At 47.5% G+C, this 15,900-nt stretch overlaps 1 protein-coding gene across 3 annotated transcripts; it reads right to left on the reverse strand.

Moving 5' to 3' along the window:
• Nucleotides 1-1,936: 1,936 nt before the first annotated feature.
• Nucleotides 1,937-15,220, reverse strand: Calml4 (calmodulin like 4). 3 transcript variants are annotated; one of them, XM_028867065.2, is made up of 5 exons: nt 14,897-14,974; nt 14,787-14,817; nt 9,752-9,892; nt 5,741-5,929; nt 1,937-2,210 (listed from the first exon to the last, which is right to left on the reverse strand). In XM_028867065.2, the coding sequence occupies exons 1-5, from the start codon at nt 14,897-14,899 to the stop codon at nt 2,113-2,115; spliced, it is 462 nt and encodes a 153-aa protein (XP_028722898.1). In that variant the 5' UTR covers nt 14,900-14,974; the 3' UTR covers nt 1,937-2,112. The 3 variants fall into 3 exon arrangements, with proteins under 3 accessions (XP_028722898.1, XP_037063318.1, XP_037063319.1); XM_037207423.1 differs by lacking the exon at nt 14,787-14,817 and having other exon boundaries at nt 14,897-15,220; XM_037207424.1 differs by lacking the exon at nt 9,752-9,892.
• Between the last annotated feature and the right edge of the window lie 680 nt (nt 15,221-15,900).

Raw genomic sequence — 15,900 nt, forward strand, 5'->3', positions numbered from 1 at the left:
CAGTCTCAAAAGAAGCCGGAGTGGGGATAGGGGCTCTACCAGAAGGCTGGAAGTATTTGGCAGAGTGCTCACCCAGCATGTATAAAGAAGCACTGGACTTAATCCCCAGCAGCAAATAAAAGAGGCATAGCAGTGCACACCTGTTATCTCAGCACTCAGGAGGTGGAGGCAGAAGGACCAGAAGTTCAAGGGCATCCTCCACAAATTTGAGGTAAATTTGGGATACACGAGACCCTATCTTTAAAAAAAGAGAACAGTTGCTGACAGACATCAGAACACAAGGGGAAGAACCTCTTCTGTAAGGGTCCAGACTATCCTCACCCTGTCCCACATTCAGCATCAGCCTAGAGCACCTGTCAGGTCTTTGGTATTCTAGACTGGTGAACAACGGATGTGCTTCTGAATCCATGGCTGGAGTCAGAGGTGTTGGGTCTGGAACCTTCCCATCCAGCACGGAAATAGAGCCTTCTCTTTGGAACTCTAGCCTCCCCCAGGAGGACTTGCTATGGGAGTCAAGAAGATTTTTACCATGTGTTGCTCTCTGGCTTCTTTCAGGCTCCCTAGAACAGCCCAGAATTCATTTTTTATTTTTATGTTTCCCAGACAGACTTTTGCTTTGTATATCATGTTGGCCACAAACCAAAATCCTCTTTGAAGGGATGTGCCACTATTATCTAGCCTGTTTTTTGTATTAAAGGAATCTGCCAGGTTGCCTATAATCAAGCTTCTCAGGGAACACATAGTATCTACTCTCAGGAAAATGAGGCCTTCCTTTCTCAGGTCTTCTGTTTGGTCTGAGCTATACAGTGTATGTGAGGTAGCTGAATCAAGACTGACACTCTTTGGTCCCCTGGAGTGTTTCCAGAGCCTAGACCTTAGTAAAAGATGTGTTTCTGGTCAAACTTCCCAAGAGACACTCGTGACTTGATACATCTTTGTGCTTTCGCTAAGGAACAAAGCCACAGCCAGTCCTAACACAGGAATGAAGGGCCTCCTGTTCAAGAGCTCTACCCGCCCGTGTTGGTGTGTCCCAGGGGTACTTTTGGGTGAGCCACTGCTTCCTGCTCCTGATTTCAGGGCCTCTCAGATTCTGGACATGGCCTGTTACATCTCCTTATTCTGTTAGTTCCAAGAAAGTGGCTTAAAGTCACTTGAAGTGATCACAGATCACTTGAGCAGACCATCCTAATTCCTGGAACCTAAAAATGGTCAGCACATTCTTCCAGGAGCATCAGAGGCCTGCTTAACTCTGCAAGGCCTCTGAAGGGGCCACGCCTCCCACTTCCTTTGGTGTGGAATATAAAGTTGGATCACTTCCCACTACTCCACTGATCCTACACTTAGCACTCACTCTAATGTGTGTTTCCACTTTATACCTGTTTATGAAAGAGCATCCTGCTGGTAAACTGAAAATGGAGATTTGTCGGTGGGATTGTAGAGTTGTAAGAAATGGTGTCTGTGTGCCCATGCTTTGTGCTTGTTGCTCTGTGTCTATGTGCACAGTGCTTGGTGTGTGTGTGTGTGTGTGTGTGTGTGTGTGTGTGTGTGTGTGTGTCCTCATTGCTGTCTGTATGTGCATGCGTGTGCATGTACTTTGCTTATTCCCGGTTCCCAGCCAACCCTAGCCTTATCTTGGAAGTGCCAAAGTTGGTTCTTGTACCCAAAAGCAGGCTGGTCTTCTGGCAGACTGTTCATTTGGAGAAACACTACCATGGAAATGCCGGTTGCACATGCTCCCAAGTTGCCAATCATTTTCAAGTCATGATCTTTTTCCTCTGAGATCCAAAGGCTTTGAGAAGCACAATGGTCTACCCAAGGTGAGGGTAATGAAGCTGCAGACCCAGCACTGGCACACAGACCTGACTTCAAATCATAGGCCCTTCCATGCTGCAAGGAGCTAGACTAACTAGTTAGTCTAAACTCAGTACAGACCTCATTACAGGTGCGTCATACCATGGCGGCATCATTTATTGGTACTTAGTCCCTGCAGCAGTTGTGCCGCGTGGTCTTCTTGTCATGTTTGCCATCTTAGATTTCCCTTTTAAAAAATGAATCAGTTTGGGTTTTCAGGCCCTGGAGCTCTCATACTCCGCTCCCTGGATCTCAGCTCCCTCAGTAGTCTTGGACAGGAAGGGTGATCCTTTGGATAAATGTGTCATATTTCACTTGGCCGTTTGGTTCGATGCCTGCTTCCTTGAAAAGATCGTCCACTGCAATAAATCACATTAATGTTTCAGTCTGGGTTTGCTGAGGTTAGGGGTTCCCAGAAGTCTTCCCTGAGAACCTGATGGACTTTTCCCATGGACTGGGCCACAAACCAAAAAAGGAAGGATAACCTGCTTCCAAGGCCCCCAGAGACCACTTGGTTCAACTTTCCCACTCTGTACAGGGCCCAGCATATAGCAGAGTATACTGGTGAGGATTCGGTCGCTGAGACTGCCTTGTACTTGATTTTAATTTTAACATTTATTTCTTTATTGAGGGTGGGGGTTATTGTCCATGCCACATGTGTGGAGGTCTGAGGACAACTTGTGGGAATCAGCTCTCTCCTACCATGTGGGTTCCAGAGATCAAACTCAGGTCAGCAGACTCGGCAGCCAGCACGGAACTCTTTTAAAGAAACATTTGACCGCTGTGTCTGTCTTTCAAGAAACCTTTAGCAGGGATGTTTTACCTTACAGCCTACCCTTGCAACCTTCCAGTCACGCAGGCATCATCCCCAGCTCCAAACACAGCCACACTGATTCAAGCTCACTCCTGCCCCTCTCCTCCAGATAAGCCCACATCTCCCATCGCTGCCCCCTGCCAACAGAAGACAGAGTGACAAGCTCTCTGTTATCATCACCTCATTGCAGAAGGCTGGGTGACAAGAGCACTTGGCTTATGTGCACCTTGGGTTTGGAGTTGGATCCCTAGCTTAATTTGAAATGCATCTTGTCAATGTACATGCAAAAAAAATCCAACTGCATCTGAAGTTCAAAACATCAAACTTCATTGTTCAGGGGCTGGAAAGATGGCTCAGCAGTTAAAACTGCTCTTGAGAGGACCCTAATTTCATTCCCAGTAGACACGTAGGTGGCTCACAACTGCCTTTAACTCCAGTCCCAAGGGATCTGACGCCCTCTTCTGCCCTCCTGGGGTACCTCTGCATATATGACATACCCTCACACTGGTACATACACAAGATCTTTTTTTTTTTTTTCCATTTTATTTAACCCATGCCCACATGGATTCTCTGAAATTCTACGAGGTTTTTGTTTGTTTTGTTGTTTTGAGAGGGTATCACTACCTAGAACTTACTGTGCAGACCAGGCTGGCAGGCTGGAACTCAGCAGAGCTCAGCCTGCCTCTGCCTCAAGTGCTCAGATTAAAGGCCTGTGCCACCATGCTTGCCACATGAGATCTTTCTGAAAATAGCATTGCTCTTGAAAAAGATACTAATTTAGCCAGATATCGTGGTGTACACCTTTAATCACAAAACTCTGGAGGCAGAGACATGTGAATCTCTGGGTTTAAGGCTAGCCTGATTTATATTGTGAGATCATGTCAGATAGAGAGATACATACATACATACATACATACATACATACATGATGGATAGATAGATATGTACATAAGTACATAGGTAGATGATAGACAGAATGTAGTTTTCTCTCTTCAAACCCATAGGTGCTCTGAGCCTGAGGAGACAGATGCACTGTATTTCATGGGAAAGCTTCTAACCTCCAGCCAGTTGGACAGGCCAAGCAAGGATCAGCTCCATCATCAGTGACAGACCAGAAGTGGGCAGCACACTACAGCCCAGTGCTGACCAGAAGGAGGCAGCACTCCACAGGCGGGTGATGGCTGGTGAGGGTGCTACACATGATAAAAATGCTCCCGAAAAGAACAGACCATTTCTCCCAAATCCCCAGAAGAAATAGTTACTACTTTTGGTATCTTGTGTTTCACTGCAGCCAAGAGGGAGATTAGTCTCCATCAGCTCCTTCTGAGTGTGTTGTGCTGGTTAACACGTGAGGGAAGTCTAGGGACCTGTTACTGTAAACAGATCACTAACCACCTCAGAGGACACTCCACCAGCAGTGTCATGGGAGTCCGAGGTAAGGGCAGGCCATTTTCCCCTTCACATGAAAAACAGCTGCAGTAAAAGCTGCCAACTGAGAGGAATTGGGAGATGAATCTACCTGCCAGGCACTGTGTCTAAAGGCTTTGGTCAGGACCTTCATGAGTGCAGATAAAATCTGAGCAGGCTGGTCCATAGAATGCTAGCTCTTAGAGGACCCCAGGGATGTCTGTCACATTCCAGGGCTCCCTAAAAGAGGGGCCCAGATTCAAACTCAATTCAAACCACAACCTGAAACCTTTGTACTGGTTAGTTGCAATCAGACCAAAAGTTGTGGGTATTGGGTCCTTTTCAACCCACTGTGCCTAAGCTAAGCCCTCAAGCTGGCCAGCCAACCTGAAAAGCCTGGCTTTGGAGATCAATGATGAAGATTAGGGCCAGGCCGTGGTCCACAACTGTGTCAGCACCAGGGCTGCCAACAGTACTGTCAGTCTGGAAAGATTGCAAATAGCCCAAGCATGTACCTAAAGCTTTCTCAGAATCCCCGTGCCCTTATCCTGCTCTGAAGCAAGGAATGTAACAGGCAAGACTATCTCCTGATCTGTGGCCAGGGCAGGTTTCTTTAGCAAGTTTTTCTCTGAAAAGCTCTCATACCCCCAGCTCCTAGGGCTGCTGGGGGCAGGAGCACAATGGCCTCTCAATTTGGAAACACCATCAGTGGCCACATGAGAGCCAGCTGTGGTAAGAGGATGGCCCTGGGAATGAAGGACCCTGCATTCTGCTTCAGCTCCACTCAAGAGCTGCTCACTCAGTTGGCCCTTTCTATCAACTGAAGGGCCACTGGTGCTGCCAGTGTGTCCTGTGTCATAGCTTTTAATGTGTGGAGCTTGTGTGCACATGGGTATGCCTGTTCATTTGTGTGGAGGCACATGTGTGCAACATGCCCGTGGAAGCCTGAGGTTGACATCTGGTAGCTTCCTCTATGGCTATCTACCTTTGTTTAAGGCAGAGTCTCCTTGAACCTGGAGCCCACAGTTCAGACTAGTCTAGCTAGCCAGCTTGTCCTGGCATCCCGTCTCTGCCTCCTGAGTGTGTTCTGGGATTACAGGCAGCCACACACACACACACTCATCCAGCTTTTTTACACAGGTCCCCAGGATCCAAACTCAGGTCCTCATACTTGTGGGGCAAACTACCTATGGAGCCATCTCCCCAGCCCCCGTCATGGCCTTTTGACATTATGACAGAATATCACCTACACAGTTGATATTTGATAACCACACAGTAAAGTTCTTTAAATAAAACAAAACACTTAGAATGTCTAGAGTAAGCTCAGGATTCTGTCTTTGGCTGCATCCCTGGCCATCGTGAGTCACATCAAGACCCCCAATGACAGACGCCCCAACTGTTCACATGAAAATAGCCACCACCGTTCCTAGGACCCCAACTGGGGTCTCTGGGCAGACCCTCTACCCTGGCCCACTTCTGCCTGTCCCCTCTGGTTCTGCCTGGAGCCCCAGTTCAGCCCTCAGCCAGCTTGACTTGTGCTTAAAAGCTTCTGGGCCATTCATCAATTGGCCATCTGCACGGCCTTGGGTGGTGTACACAGCATTGTCCTCCCTGAGATTCCCTAACCCTCCCCCAGACGGTTCAGAGTCAAGTTGGCCAGGCTGTTACCTTCTTTGTGAGTGAGCTTCTCTCCCAGCTTCATGAGTTTTGACCGCAACTCAGATGCCATGATGTAACCTTTCTTCTCCTTGTCTGCCATCAGCATGGCCAAAAGGATTTCTTTCTTTGGGTCTTCTTGTTTGATTTGCGTGTGCATAATGGTCAGGAAGGTAGAGAAATCCAGCTCTCCATGTTTGTCTGGAAACCCCAAACAGCACAGTGAGCTGGAGGAAACTGGCTGGCTGTCAGAGCCAGCGCCAAGGCTACCTAGTTCTCAAGGCACTGGTCATGGTAAGGGGGACAGAGCTGTCCTGACCCCAGGATGGAAAGTCTCCATCTCACCCTGCCTACAGTCTTCAGTAACAGTGTGTGATAGTGTTGATGTCAACTTGACAGAACCTAGGACCTTACTGAAAGGCTTGTGGGCATACCTGTGGGGACCATCCTGATTTTGTTAGTTGATGTGAAAGACAAGTCCATTATAGATGGCACCATTCCCAATTATATCAGAGTGGAGAAGTGGGCTGAGTCCTAGCATGCACACATTCATTGCTACCTTTTTCTTACTATGTGATCAGGTGCTTCAAGCCATGATGGACTTTACCTGACACATGAGCTAAAATAAACCCTTCCATCATTAAGTTGCTTTGGTCAGGGTATTTTATAGCAACAGAAAAAAAAACAAAACAAAGCAACATAAGACACTATGCTTATTAATCTCTCCCCCAATCTTGCTTGCTAAGATGACAACAGAAACTCAGAGTATTGAATCATGGCATAGGACCAGATGAAGCTATATAATAGTACTTTCTCATTGGGACTGCCAACCTGCAAATAACAACACAGAGATTATTACTGATTATGAAGCTTGACCTTAGCCTAGGCTTTTTTCTAACTAGCTCTTACAACTTAATTAACATCTTTCTATTGATCTATGTTCTATCATGTAGTTCAATTACCTTTCCTCCTATTCCTATTCTTACTTATTCTGCATCCCGTTGGCATTTCCCACGCACTTTGATTCATACCTCTGACTTCCTCTTTCTCTCTGCCCGGAAGCCCCACCTATTCTCTCCTGCCTAGCTGTTGGCCATTCAGTTTTTTATTGTTTTTTTTTTGGGGGGGGTTGGTTTTTTGAGACAGTGTTTCTCTGTGTAGCTTTGCGCCTTTTCCTGGGACTCACTTGGTAGCCCAGGCTGGCCTCGAACTCACAGAGATCCGCCTGCCTCTGCCTCCCGAGTTGCTGGGATTACAGGCGTGCGCCACCACCGCCCGGCTCATTCAGTTTTTTATTACACCAGTCACAGCAATACATCTTCACAGCAGTGTACAAATATCCCACAACATTTCCCCCTTTTTATCTACATAAAAGGGAAGATTTTAACTCTAACACAGTAAAACTATATACAATAAGAACAATTATCAAGTTGAGAGACATAAAAGCTTAAGTTGTTTATCTAAGAAAATGCTTTAAGGTCTAAAAGATATTTTTAGGATGATAATACAAGTTATGATAGAAAATGGCTTAGGTATAAAACTTTGGACTCAGCCTGGCAGTGGTGGTGCTTGCCTTTAATCCCAGGACTCAGGAGGCAGAAGCAGGCAGATCTCTGTGAGTTTAAGGCCAGCCTGGGCTACAGAGAGAGTTCCAGGACAGGCTCCAAAGCTGCACAGAGAAACCCTGCCTCAACAAAACAAAACAAAAAAACCTTTTGACTCATCAAGATAGCATAGACAATAGATTATTTTCTCCAAAATTCCAAATACAAATGGACTGGAAATTGTAAATGTAATTGTTACCTGATAATTGTTCTCATTATATATAGTTTTACTGTATTAAAGTTAAAGCCTTTCCTTTTTATTTAGACAAAAAGAGGGAAATGTTGTGGGATATTTGTACACTGTGAAGATGTATTGCTGTGATTGGTGTAATAAAAAGCTGAATGGCCAGTAACTAGGCAGGAGGTATAGGCAGGACTTCAGGGCAGTGAGAGAACTCTGGGAGGAAGAAAGGCAGAGTCACCAGCCAGACACAGAGAGGAAACAGGAGGTGCAAGATGGAAGAGAGGTAATGTCATATGACAGAACATAGATTAATAGAAAGCTGTTAATTAAATTATAAGAGCTAGTTAGAAAAAAGCCTAGGCTAAGGCCAAGCTTTCATAATTAATAATAAATTTCTGTGGGGCTGGAGAGATGGCTCAGCAGTTAAGAGCACTGGTTGTTCTTCCAGAAGACACAGTTTCGATTCCCAGCACCCACATTGCAGCTCACAACTGTTAGTAACTCCAGTCAGGGGATCTGATACATGCACACCAATGCACATAAAATAAAAAAGTTAAAAAATAATAACAATAATAATAGTAATATATGTTGTTATTTGCGAGCTGGTGGTCCTGACAAGAAAAGTACTATTACAGTTGGGCACCAAATGTAGCAAGCTTTCTCAAATGTAGTCGATCTTTTTTTTGTGGGATTTCCAGCTCCCCAATAACAACACAGAGACTTAAACAGCTGTATTGAGAGCTGCTGGTAGCAAAAGGCCATGGAAGTATACAGCAGGAGACGACTAGTGTTCAAAAGGTCAACCTGTCAGAACCAAGGGTTCTGGTAGAGGACTAAGCCATCACACAAGGTATGTTGGAGTTACTGCCTTTTGATTGAATTGGCTGTTACTTGTTGTAAAGTTCTTGTGCAATTACACTATGATATCTCCCCATTACCATGCATCTTCATGCGATGTATATATGTAATCTCATAATTACATCTCAGTCATATGGGCACTTATATATGTGGGTGGGCAGGAAGATGGCTTTTCATTTAGCTGTATAATTTTGATATATAAAAAAATACTAGGATATGCTTCATAGCCAGATCCATTGTCCCATGAGACTGTAGACACTGAAAACCTGCTTTGTTCCTTTTGCTCAGACTAACACAGAAAATAATAATCTCTCAGTCTAACACAAACTACACGCTTTTAGGTTATTTTTACCTCAGAGCAAGTTCAAACTAGACTAAAGGCCTTTGTAAATAGATCATAAGTTTAAAACTTTACAGCTATCCATAAGGTCAGAGTCGCAGGTGTCTTACTAGGTTACTAACACAAAACACCCTAAGAAAAGCCTGCCAGTTTTTCACTTGCCAAGTCTGCTGACAGTAGACCTGTGTCTCAAAGTTTGTCACTGGGCACTGTGCCTTCCCTGTTTGGTCCTGAAACCTTGAAACCTTGCACTACCATGGTAATGGCTCTGCTCCTTACTGTCTATTCTAGGAATGTGCTATGACCTTGAGGGTCTTGAAACTTTTCTCAGGATTGCAAGGAATCTCTGATTAGAAATGTATGGATAATCAGGCAAGAGAGGAGCTAAGAGTGAAAAGCTGAAAAGAAGCTGTAGATTTAAAGAAGTTTACTTAGAACACTAAAGACATGGACTGAAAGAGCACGGTGTGTGTGCATAGATTCATTCCTTATCCCTCAGATTAGATCCTTAGCTGCTTGTCTAGTCTTCTTCAGACTCAGAGAAGGTCCTTGAGGCCGGCACTTCTGGGCCTTTGTTACAGCTGGGCTGATTCCACTAAGCATATGCCAAACTCTCTGCAAAAGGCTGTTTTCCCATAAATATAGGAGCTGAGTGTGGTAACACACGTCTGTAAGCCCAGCATTCGGGAGGTGGAGGCAGGAGGATCAGGAACTCAGTATCACCCTGAGCTAGCACAAGGTGGGTTCAAGATCAGCCTGGGCTACATGAGACCCTATCTCAAAATTAAAGCAAAGGGGGGAAAAGCCACTGGGACCAGTGCTAGTGTGCTTTCCTGGGGACTGTGACAGACTTGGTGGGACATCAGACCAGGGTCCCCTTGGGAATGAAACACTGTATACATGGCCAGCTACCTCTACAGTTCAGTCCTGGTGAGGCACATTACCACCAGCACCTCAGGCTTCTGAGCTTTCTCCACCACCACCATCTGCTTCTCCCAGCTGGGCCCTTCACAAGCCCACTTGGACGGTCCACTCACCAATCCCATGAGTCTGCAGGTGCCGCTGCACTTCCCCAGGCGTGGGGCTGGCCCCCAGGCACCTCATGGACACCAGAAGATCTGTGGCCTTAATCTTCCCTCTTTGCTGCTTGTCATACAGGGAGAAGCATTCTTTGTACTCTGTACAGATTGGGCAAGGAAGTCAGTAGAGGTGGTCACTCCATGACCCATGCTCCTCTCCTTCTCCTCATTCCTTTCTCCTTTGCCCTACCCCCACCACAACCACCACATGCTGGGGATGAACTGGGACCTTGCACTTGTGCAGACACCATGACATTGAGCTCCCCCCTCCTCCCAGGTCTCTTCCCTTTTGCCCTCCCTCATTTCTAGAACCCCATAAAAATGGAGTGTGAGGGCGCATGCCTGTAATCCCAGCACTTGGGAGGGGAAGGCAGGAGAATCAAGAGTCCAAAGTTCTCCCTCACTGTGCAGTAGTCAGAGTTCAGTCTAGGCTGTATGAGATATCATCTCAAAAGCGGAATAAAAGAAAGGGCCAGCAAGGCGGCTCAGCCGGTAAAAGTCTTCGCTGCCAAGCCTGATGACCTGAATTTGATCCACAGAATTCTCGTGGTATAAGGCGAGAAGCAGCTCCTGCCAGTTGTCCCCTGACATCCACACTACACGTACACTCACACACACAGGACATAAATAAACGTAATAAAAATAGAAGACCACCAAGTTAAATAGAATTCTGAGAAAGACGAATAGTTGATGGTATATTTATATGGTTCTCACTTATTTGTATGTGTGTGACTCTGTGAATGAATGCCACGTGTGTAGCATTCTGCCAGAGAGGCCAGAAGGTTGGATGCCCTGGAGCTGGAGTTACAGGTGATTGCAAGCCTCCCCACACAGGTGCTGGGAACCTGACTCAGGTCCTCTGGAAAGACCGTCTCTCCAGGCCCCACTGAGTTCATTTTTAGTATAAGCACATACCAAGCATATATCAAATTTTACATGGGCTGTACGAGATTCAAAAAGAGTGTTTATCTGAAATCCAAACTTAACAGGGTATCCTGTGGTTTATCTGGCCAGGATGCCCCCTTTCCTTCTCCGTTCTTAAGATGCCACTCAGAAGCTGTTTCCAGGGCTGCCAGACTCACAGGGACCTTTGCAAAATTAATGCAACTGTCCTGCCTCTGCCTGCCGATGCCTCCAGAAGCAAGTGGTGGACATCGGTTCCATGATGCTCTCCTCGGTAGGGGTTTATTACTGTCACAGCTGCATGTGATCTTTCCTATCACATGTCCAGCCCCAGGCCCTAATTCCTGAACTCTCAAGTCCTCCTCTAGCAGGTCCTAGGCCCGACCACGGAACTGCCGCGGAGTGTGCCCAGAACATGAGCAGTGCTGCCCCAGCTCTCCCTGCAGTCCTTCCTTCCCTGTGCAGCCTCCTCCTCCTCCTCCTCCTCCTCCTCCCCTCCTCCTCCTCCTGCCGCAGGTGTACAGCTGGCAGAGCTGTCCGGGCTCTTCCCAGCAGCCCCTGCCGGCAAAGCCCAGCCACCTGGGAGCTTGGGGAAGACCGCAGCTCTGCAGATGGAGATCTGCGGGGTGAGCTCCCCTAACCCCCTAATCCCTTCTATTTTCCAAAGAAGGAAGCTGAAGCCTGTGAGAGGGCCCGGGATTTGCTGGCTGTCCAGACAGGCACATCGCATTCCCCCATGTTGGTAACTGGGGCCTATGGTAAGGACTAAACAGAGGCCAGCCTCTGAACAAACTGTTTTCTCTTCCTGTCTCAACAGATCCACCTTTTCTTCTCTTAAATATGTTAATACATTTTATTTATTTATTTAGTGTCTGTGTGGGGGGGCCAGAGGGTATCTTGTGAGGGAGTCGGTTCTCTTCTTTCATCTTGTGGGGTGGAGATGGGGGGGTGGAACTGATTGTCAGGCTTGGCGGTAAGTGCCTTTACCGCTGAACCATCTCACCAGACCCAGCCCATCTCTTCAAACCTACACAGCCAGATTCCCTGGAGCTGGAGTTACAGGTGGGTGTGAGCCACCCAGTGTGGATGCTGGGAACCTAACTCAGATGCTCTTAACCACTGAGCCATCCCTCCAGCTCCCCACCCCACCACCTCTCTTCTAGACCAAACATCTCTGGATCCTGCTGTAACAACATTCTGACTCTGACACTGGCATCCACCTAGCCCTCTTATCAGTCTGTCCCTACACACACACACATCCCCTGCACACACATCTCCATCCTCTTAATCTAGCCACCCATCTTTTACTGCTTTCCATTCTTTCTTTCACTCCCCTCGATTGTGACTCCAAGAATGGGGGGTTTTTATCTTTTGGCTCACTGCTGAATTTTTAACAACTAGGGCAGGGCTAGTACAGAAAAAGGACACTTGCTGAAGTAAAGAATAAGTTGAGGTAAATGTATTGGGTTAAAAATCCTTAGAGATATGCAAATACTCCAGATAAGAAAAGGACCTTCTCCAGGCCTCCTCCCTTCCCACAGAAGGTCTGTGTGTAGAAATGGTTAACAGCTGTGCTAACACATTCATACGTTTACCATGTACCTTACAGGTATTAAAGATGTGCAGTGCACAATTCACACATAATAAAATATGCAATGTTCTCCCTTATAAATTCTATCTAGCCTAGAGGTAGTGGTACATGCCTTTAATCCCAGCACTTGGGCGGCAGAATCAGACAGATCTCCAAGTCTGAGGCCAGCCTGGTCTATAGAAACCCTGTCTCAAAAAAAAAAAAACCTAAATAAATAAATAGAATAAATTCTGTCTAACCAGCTCAACATTACAAGTGAATTTTGCCCACTCTTGTATTCAGAGTTAACCCAAAGCTTCAATTTAACAAAATAATGCAATTCTTTTCCCAGTGAATTGAGATTGTATTTCCATTAAATCCAATAATGGTCCTCTAGTAAACTGTTCCTCACCATGATATAAATTATATTCATTAAACTGAAACCTCTTACTTTCTTGAGTCTCATGTGGCCCAGGTTAGCCTTGAACTTCTGATCCTCCTACCTTTGCCTCCTGAATGCTGGTTTACAGGGAAACACCATCATATCTAGCTTGTGTGGTGTTAGGGATTGAACCCAGGACCCCATGCATGCTAAACAAGCTCTCCCAACTGAGTTACATCTCCAGCTCCTAAACTGGAACTTCTTCTAGTCTTTCATGCTCCTGATTGCAGCAAGGTTGTCTTCTTAGCTTTCCACACAGACTGAACATAGTTTGTACCTTCCCTGTTTAATAATACCCGATTTTAATATCAGCTTATAAAATTCCAAGAAGTATCCTCACACCCAGTATCCAGCACGTGATGCTATTCTCTCCTTTGACCCTAGCTCACGGCAGCCCCATAAGGTGGCATCATTGTCCCTCTCTCCAATGAGAAAACCAGTGCTCCAAGGTGAATGGCCAGGCAGCAGCCTCCAGCCGCCCCGTTTCTCCCCCATCCCTATCCAATTGATAAATATTAAAGGGCCACCTTCTTGGTATCAGACACTGGGATACAAAGAGAATCTGCTTTCTTCCTTTCTAGTAGTTTCAAAAGCCATAGAGAGGAACAGTGAGTCTTCCATCCTTACATGGTGGGGCGACTTCTGAGGCTGGAGGCGGCCTCTAGCTTAGGTCTACCTTTAAAGGCTTTATTTTTCATTATGTGTGTGCATGCATCCAGGTAGGTGCCTGTGGAGACAAGAAGTGTCCGATGCCCTGGGAGCTGGAGTTAGAGGTGGTTGTGAGCAGTCCTTATATGTGTTCTGGGAACCAAACTTGGGTCCTCTGCAAAAGCAGTACAAATTCTGAACTACTGAGTCATCTTGCCAGCTCCTAGCCCATAAATGTGGGCTAGGCCCAGTGCTTTAAAGTCCCCTCATCTGTCCCCTCTGGCCTTGGCCTTGGTTTGGGGGATAGGGAGTTAAGGATTCTAGGAGAAGGTACCCACTTGGACCTATTAGGTCACATCCCTGCCACCCCTCTTCTAGACCAAGCTCTGGGCACTTACACCTCTAGGATCCTTGCTGGAGTATCCAGAAGCCACTCCTATGGTCTTCTGGCCACTGTCCTGCATCAGAGCTTCCTGCACTCTGTGCACCTGCAGTTTATCTCACTGACCAGGTGTCATTTCAGCAACAATGACAAGTCGATAGTGGGGCTCTTTCCATCCTCTGTTGGGGTAGGTTTAGGGGCACAGCCCCAGGGGAAGCTGGTTGTCCCCTGAATGTCCCAGGCTGGGCTCTGGCCATTTTTGCCAGGTATTCAGCCACCAGACCCCTGGCCAGGTCTTGGCCAAGTCCTGTGTAACCCAATTCTGCCTTTCTGGTCTTGGGGAAACAGACCTCTCCTCTGCAGGAAACTTAAGAACAAGGTGCTCACACTGAGTTGGGCGGACGGTGTCAGCTGAAGCCCTAGTTTTACAGAGACTATGGCTCATGAAGAAATATCCTGCCAGCCGGGCGGTGGTGGCACATTCCTTTAATTCCAGCACTTGGGAGGCAGAGGCAGGTGGATCTCTGTGAATTCCAGGCCAGACCTGGTCTACAGAGTGAGTTCCAGTTGTAGCCAAGGCTACACAGAGAACCCTGTCTCAAAAAAAAAAAACAAAACAAAAAGAAAAAATAAAGAAAGAGAAGGAAATATCCTGCTGAGGGTGTAGCCCTGGGCTCTGTTCCCCATCTGCACTGACTACCAAGCCCCACCCCTTTGTCTAGGGCCTTCAGCTACTATGTTAATGTTCTCTCTCCAGCCATCACCAGCTTCCCACCCAGACCCACTCTCTGGAGCAATCTCTCGTCTATGACCCAGCTTTAAAGTCACATTGACATATAATAAGCCCCAGGAGGTCAGCAAACCCATCTTCGGAGTCACCCCCAACCAGATAGCCAGCCGCCCCACAGCACCTGGCCCCACGCCTGTGGATGGGCCAGCTCTCCACCCATCAGGCCTTCCTTCCTACCAACAGAACCCAGCAGAGCAAATTGCCTAATGAGACACACATTTGTGGGGAGTTCCTAATTAAAGAGCAAACCCAACCTACCATTAATTTGGTCCTGGGAAAGGAACTTGGCCTGCAGCAGAGAAAGAACAATTAGGAGGAAGCTTCAGCAGGGGCCTTCTCACCTACTTCCGGAAAAGCCCCTCACTCACCATCTTCAGGCACCCCTTGTTCCGTGTTTGGTTCTCTTTCCTCTGGCTTGGAGTCGAAAGTCCACCAGGCTGGGTGGAGGCCTGGTAATAAATCCCCTGCTGCCATGGAGACTGGGCCCAATGCCACGAGGGTCAGATTCCAGCCTTCTCAGAGCAGTGATGCCCCACCATCCTGACGTTGACTGTGAGGAAACCATTACAGACTCTCCTGGAGGTCCTTGCCGCTGGAGGCTGAGGCTCTGCAGCCCCAGGAAAAATGCCAGTGTCCCTGGGAGCCTAGATTCTGGAAAGGGGGCCTGGGTGGGACTGACTCTGGCCTGGCCTGAGCCTGTCTTGGGACCCTTGCTGGAGCCAGACACCACACACACTTTCTCCAGAAGAGGCTACCCAAAGGAGCCCGGCTCTGAGACTTCATACACAGCCTTGGGGACACACTGCAGCTGGGGACACACTGAGGACATTGTCTTCAGCTTGGGACCCGAATCCCTCCTCTCCTCTGCCTGTTTCCTCACCAGATACATGATGCCATAATTATAGGCTGCAGGGACCCAATGACCAGCACACTGCCAATTCTACCTCCCGGGGGTGGCTGCTGGGGATGGTGGTGGCTACTGGGGATGGTGGCTGCTGGAGCTGCTCAGGAGCCTTGGAGTTTGACCTCTCAGTGACTTTCCCAGGCAGGAAGCTCCTCTAACTCTTCTTCTGCTCCTCACCCCTTCCTGTATTAGCGCTGACTCTGAATCTCTCTATGCTGCTCCTCCCCCACCCAACCCCCACCCCCGAGACTGGAATATGGGTGGCTCCCAGAACTGCCATTAAGCCCTGGACATGACTTGGTCCTCACACGGGTCTGGAAGTCTCCTTCCCTCATCCACACCTGGTGGCTGCTTTGCCTGCAAGGCACCTAATCCAGGCAGGCGCAGTTGGCTCTTGTGTGTGGTCACCCAGGCTGTGCACTACACAGGAAGCTAACAGCTGCTGAAGGCTGCAGGTGCCAGAGGAAG

Source organism: Peromyscus leucopus, chromosome 7, assembly GCF_004664715.2.
Source record: "Peromyscus leucopus breed LL Stock chromosome 7, UCI_PerLeu_2.1, whole genome shotgun sequence".
In the NCBI taxonomy this organism is placed as follows: Eukaryota; Metazoa; Chordata; class Mammalia; order Rodentia; family Cricetidae; genus Peromyscus; species Peromyscus leucopus.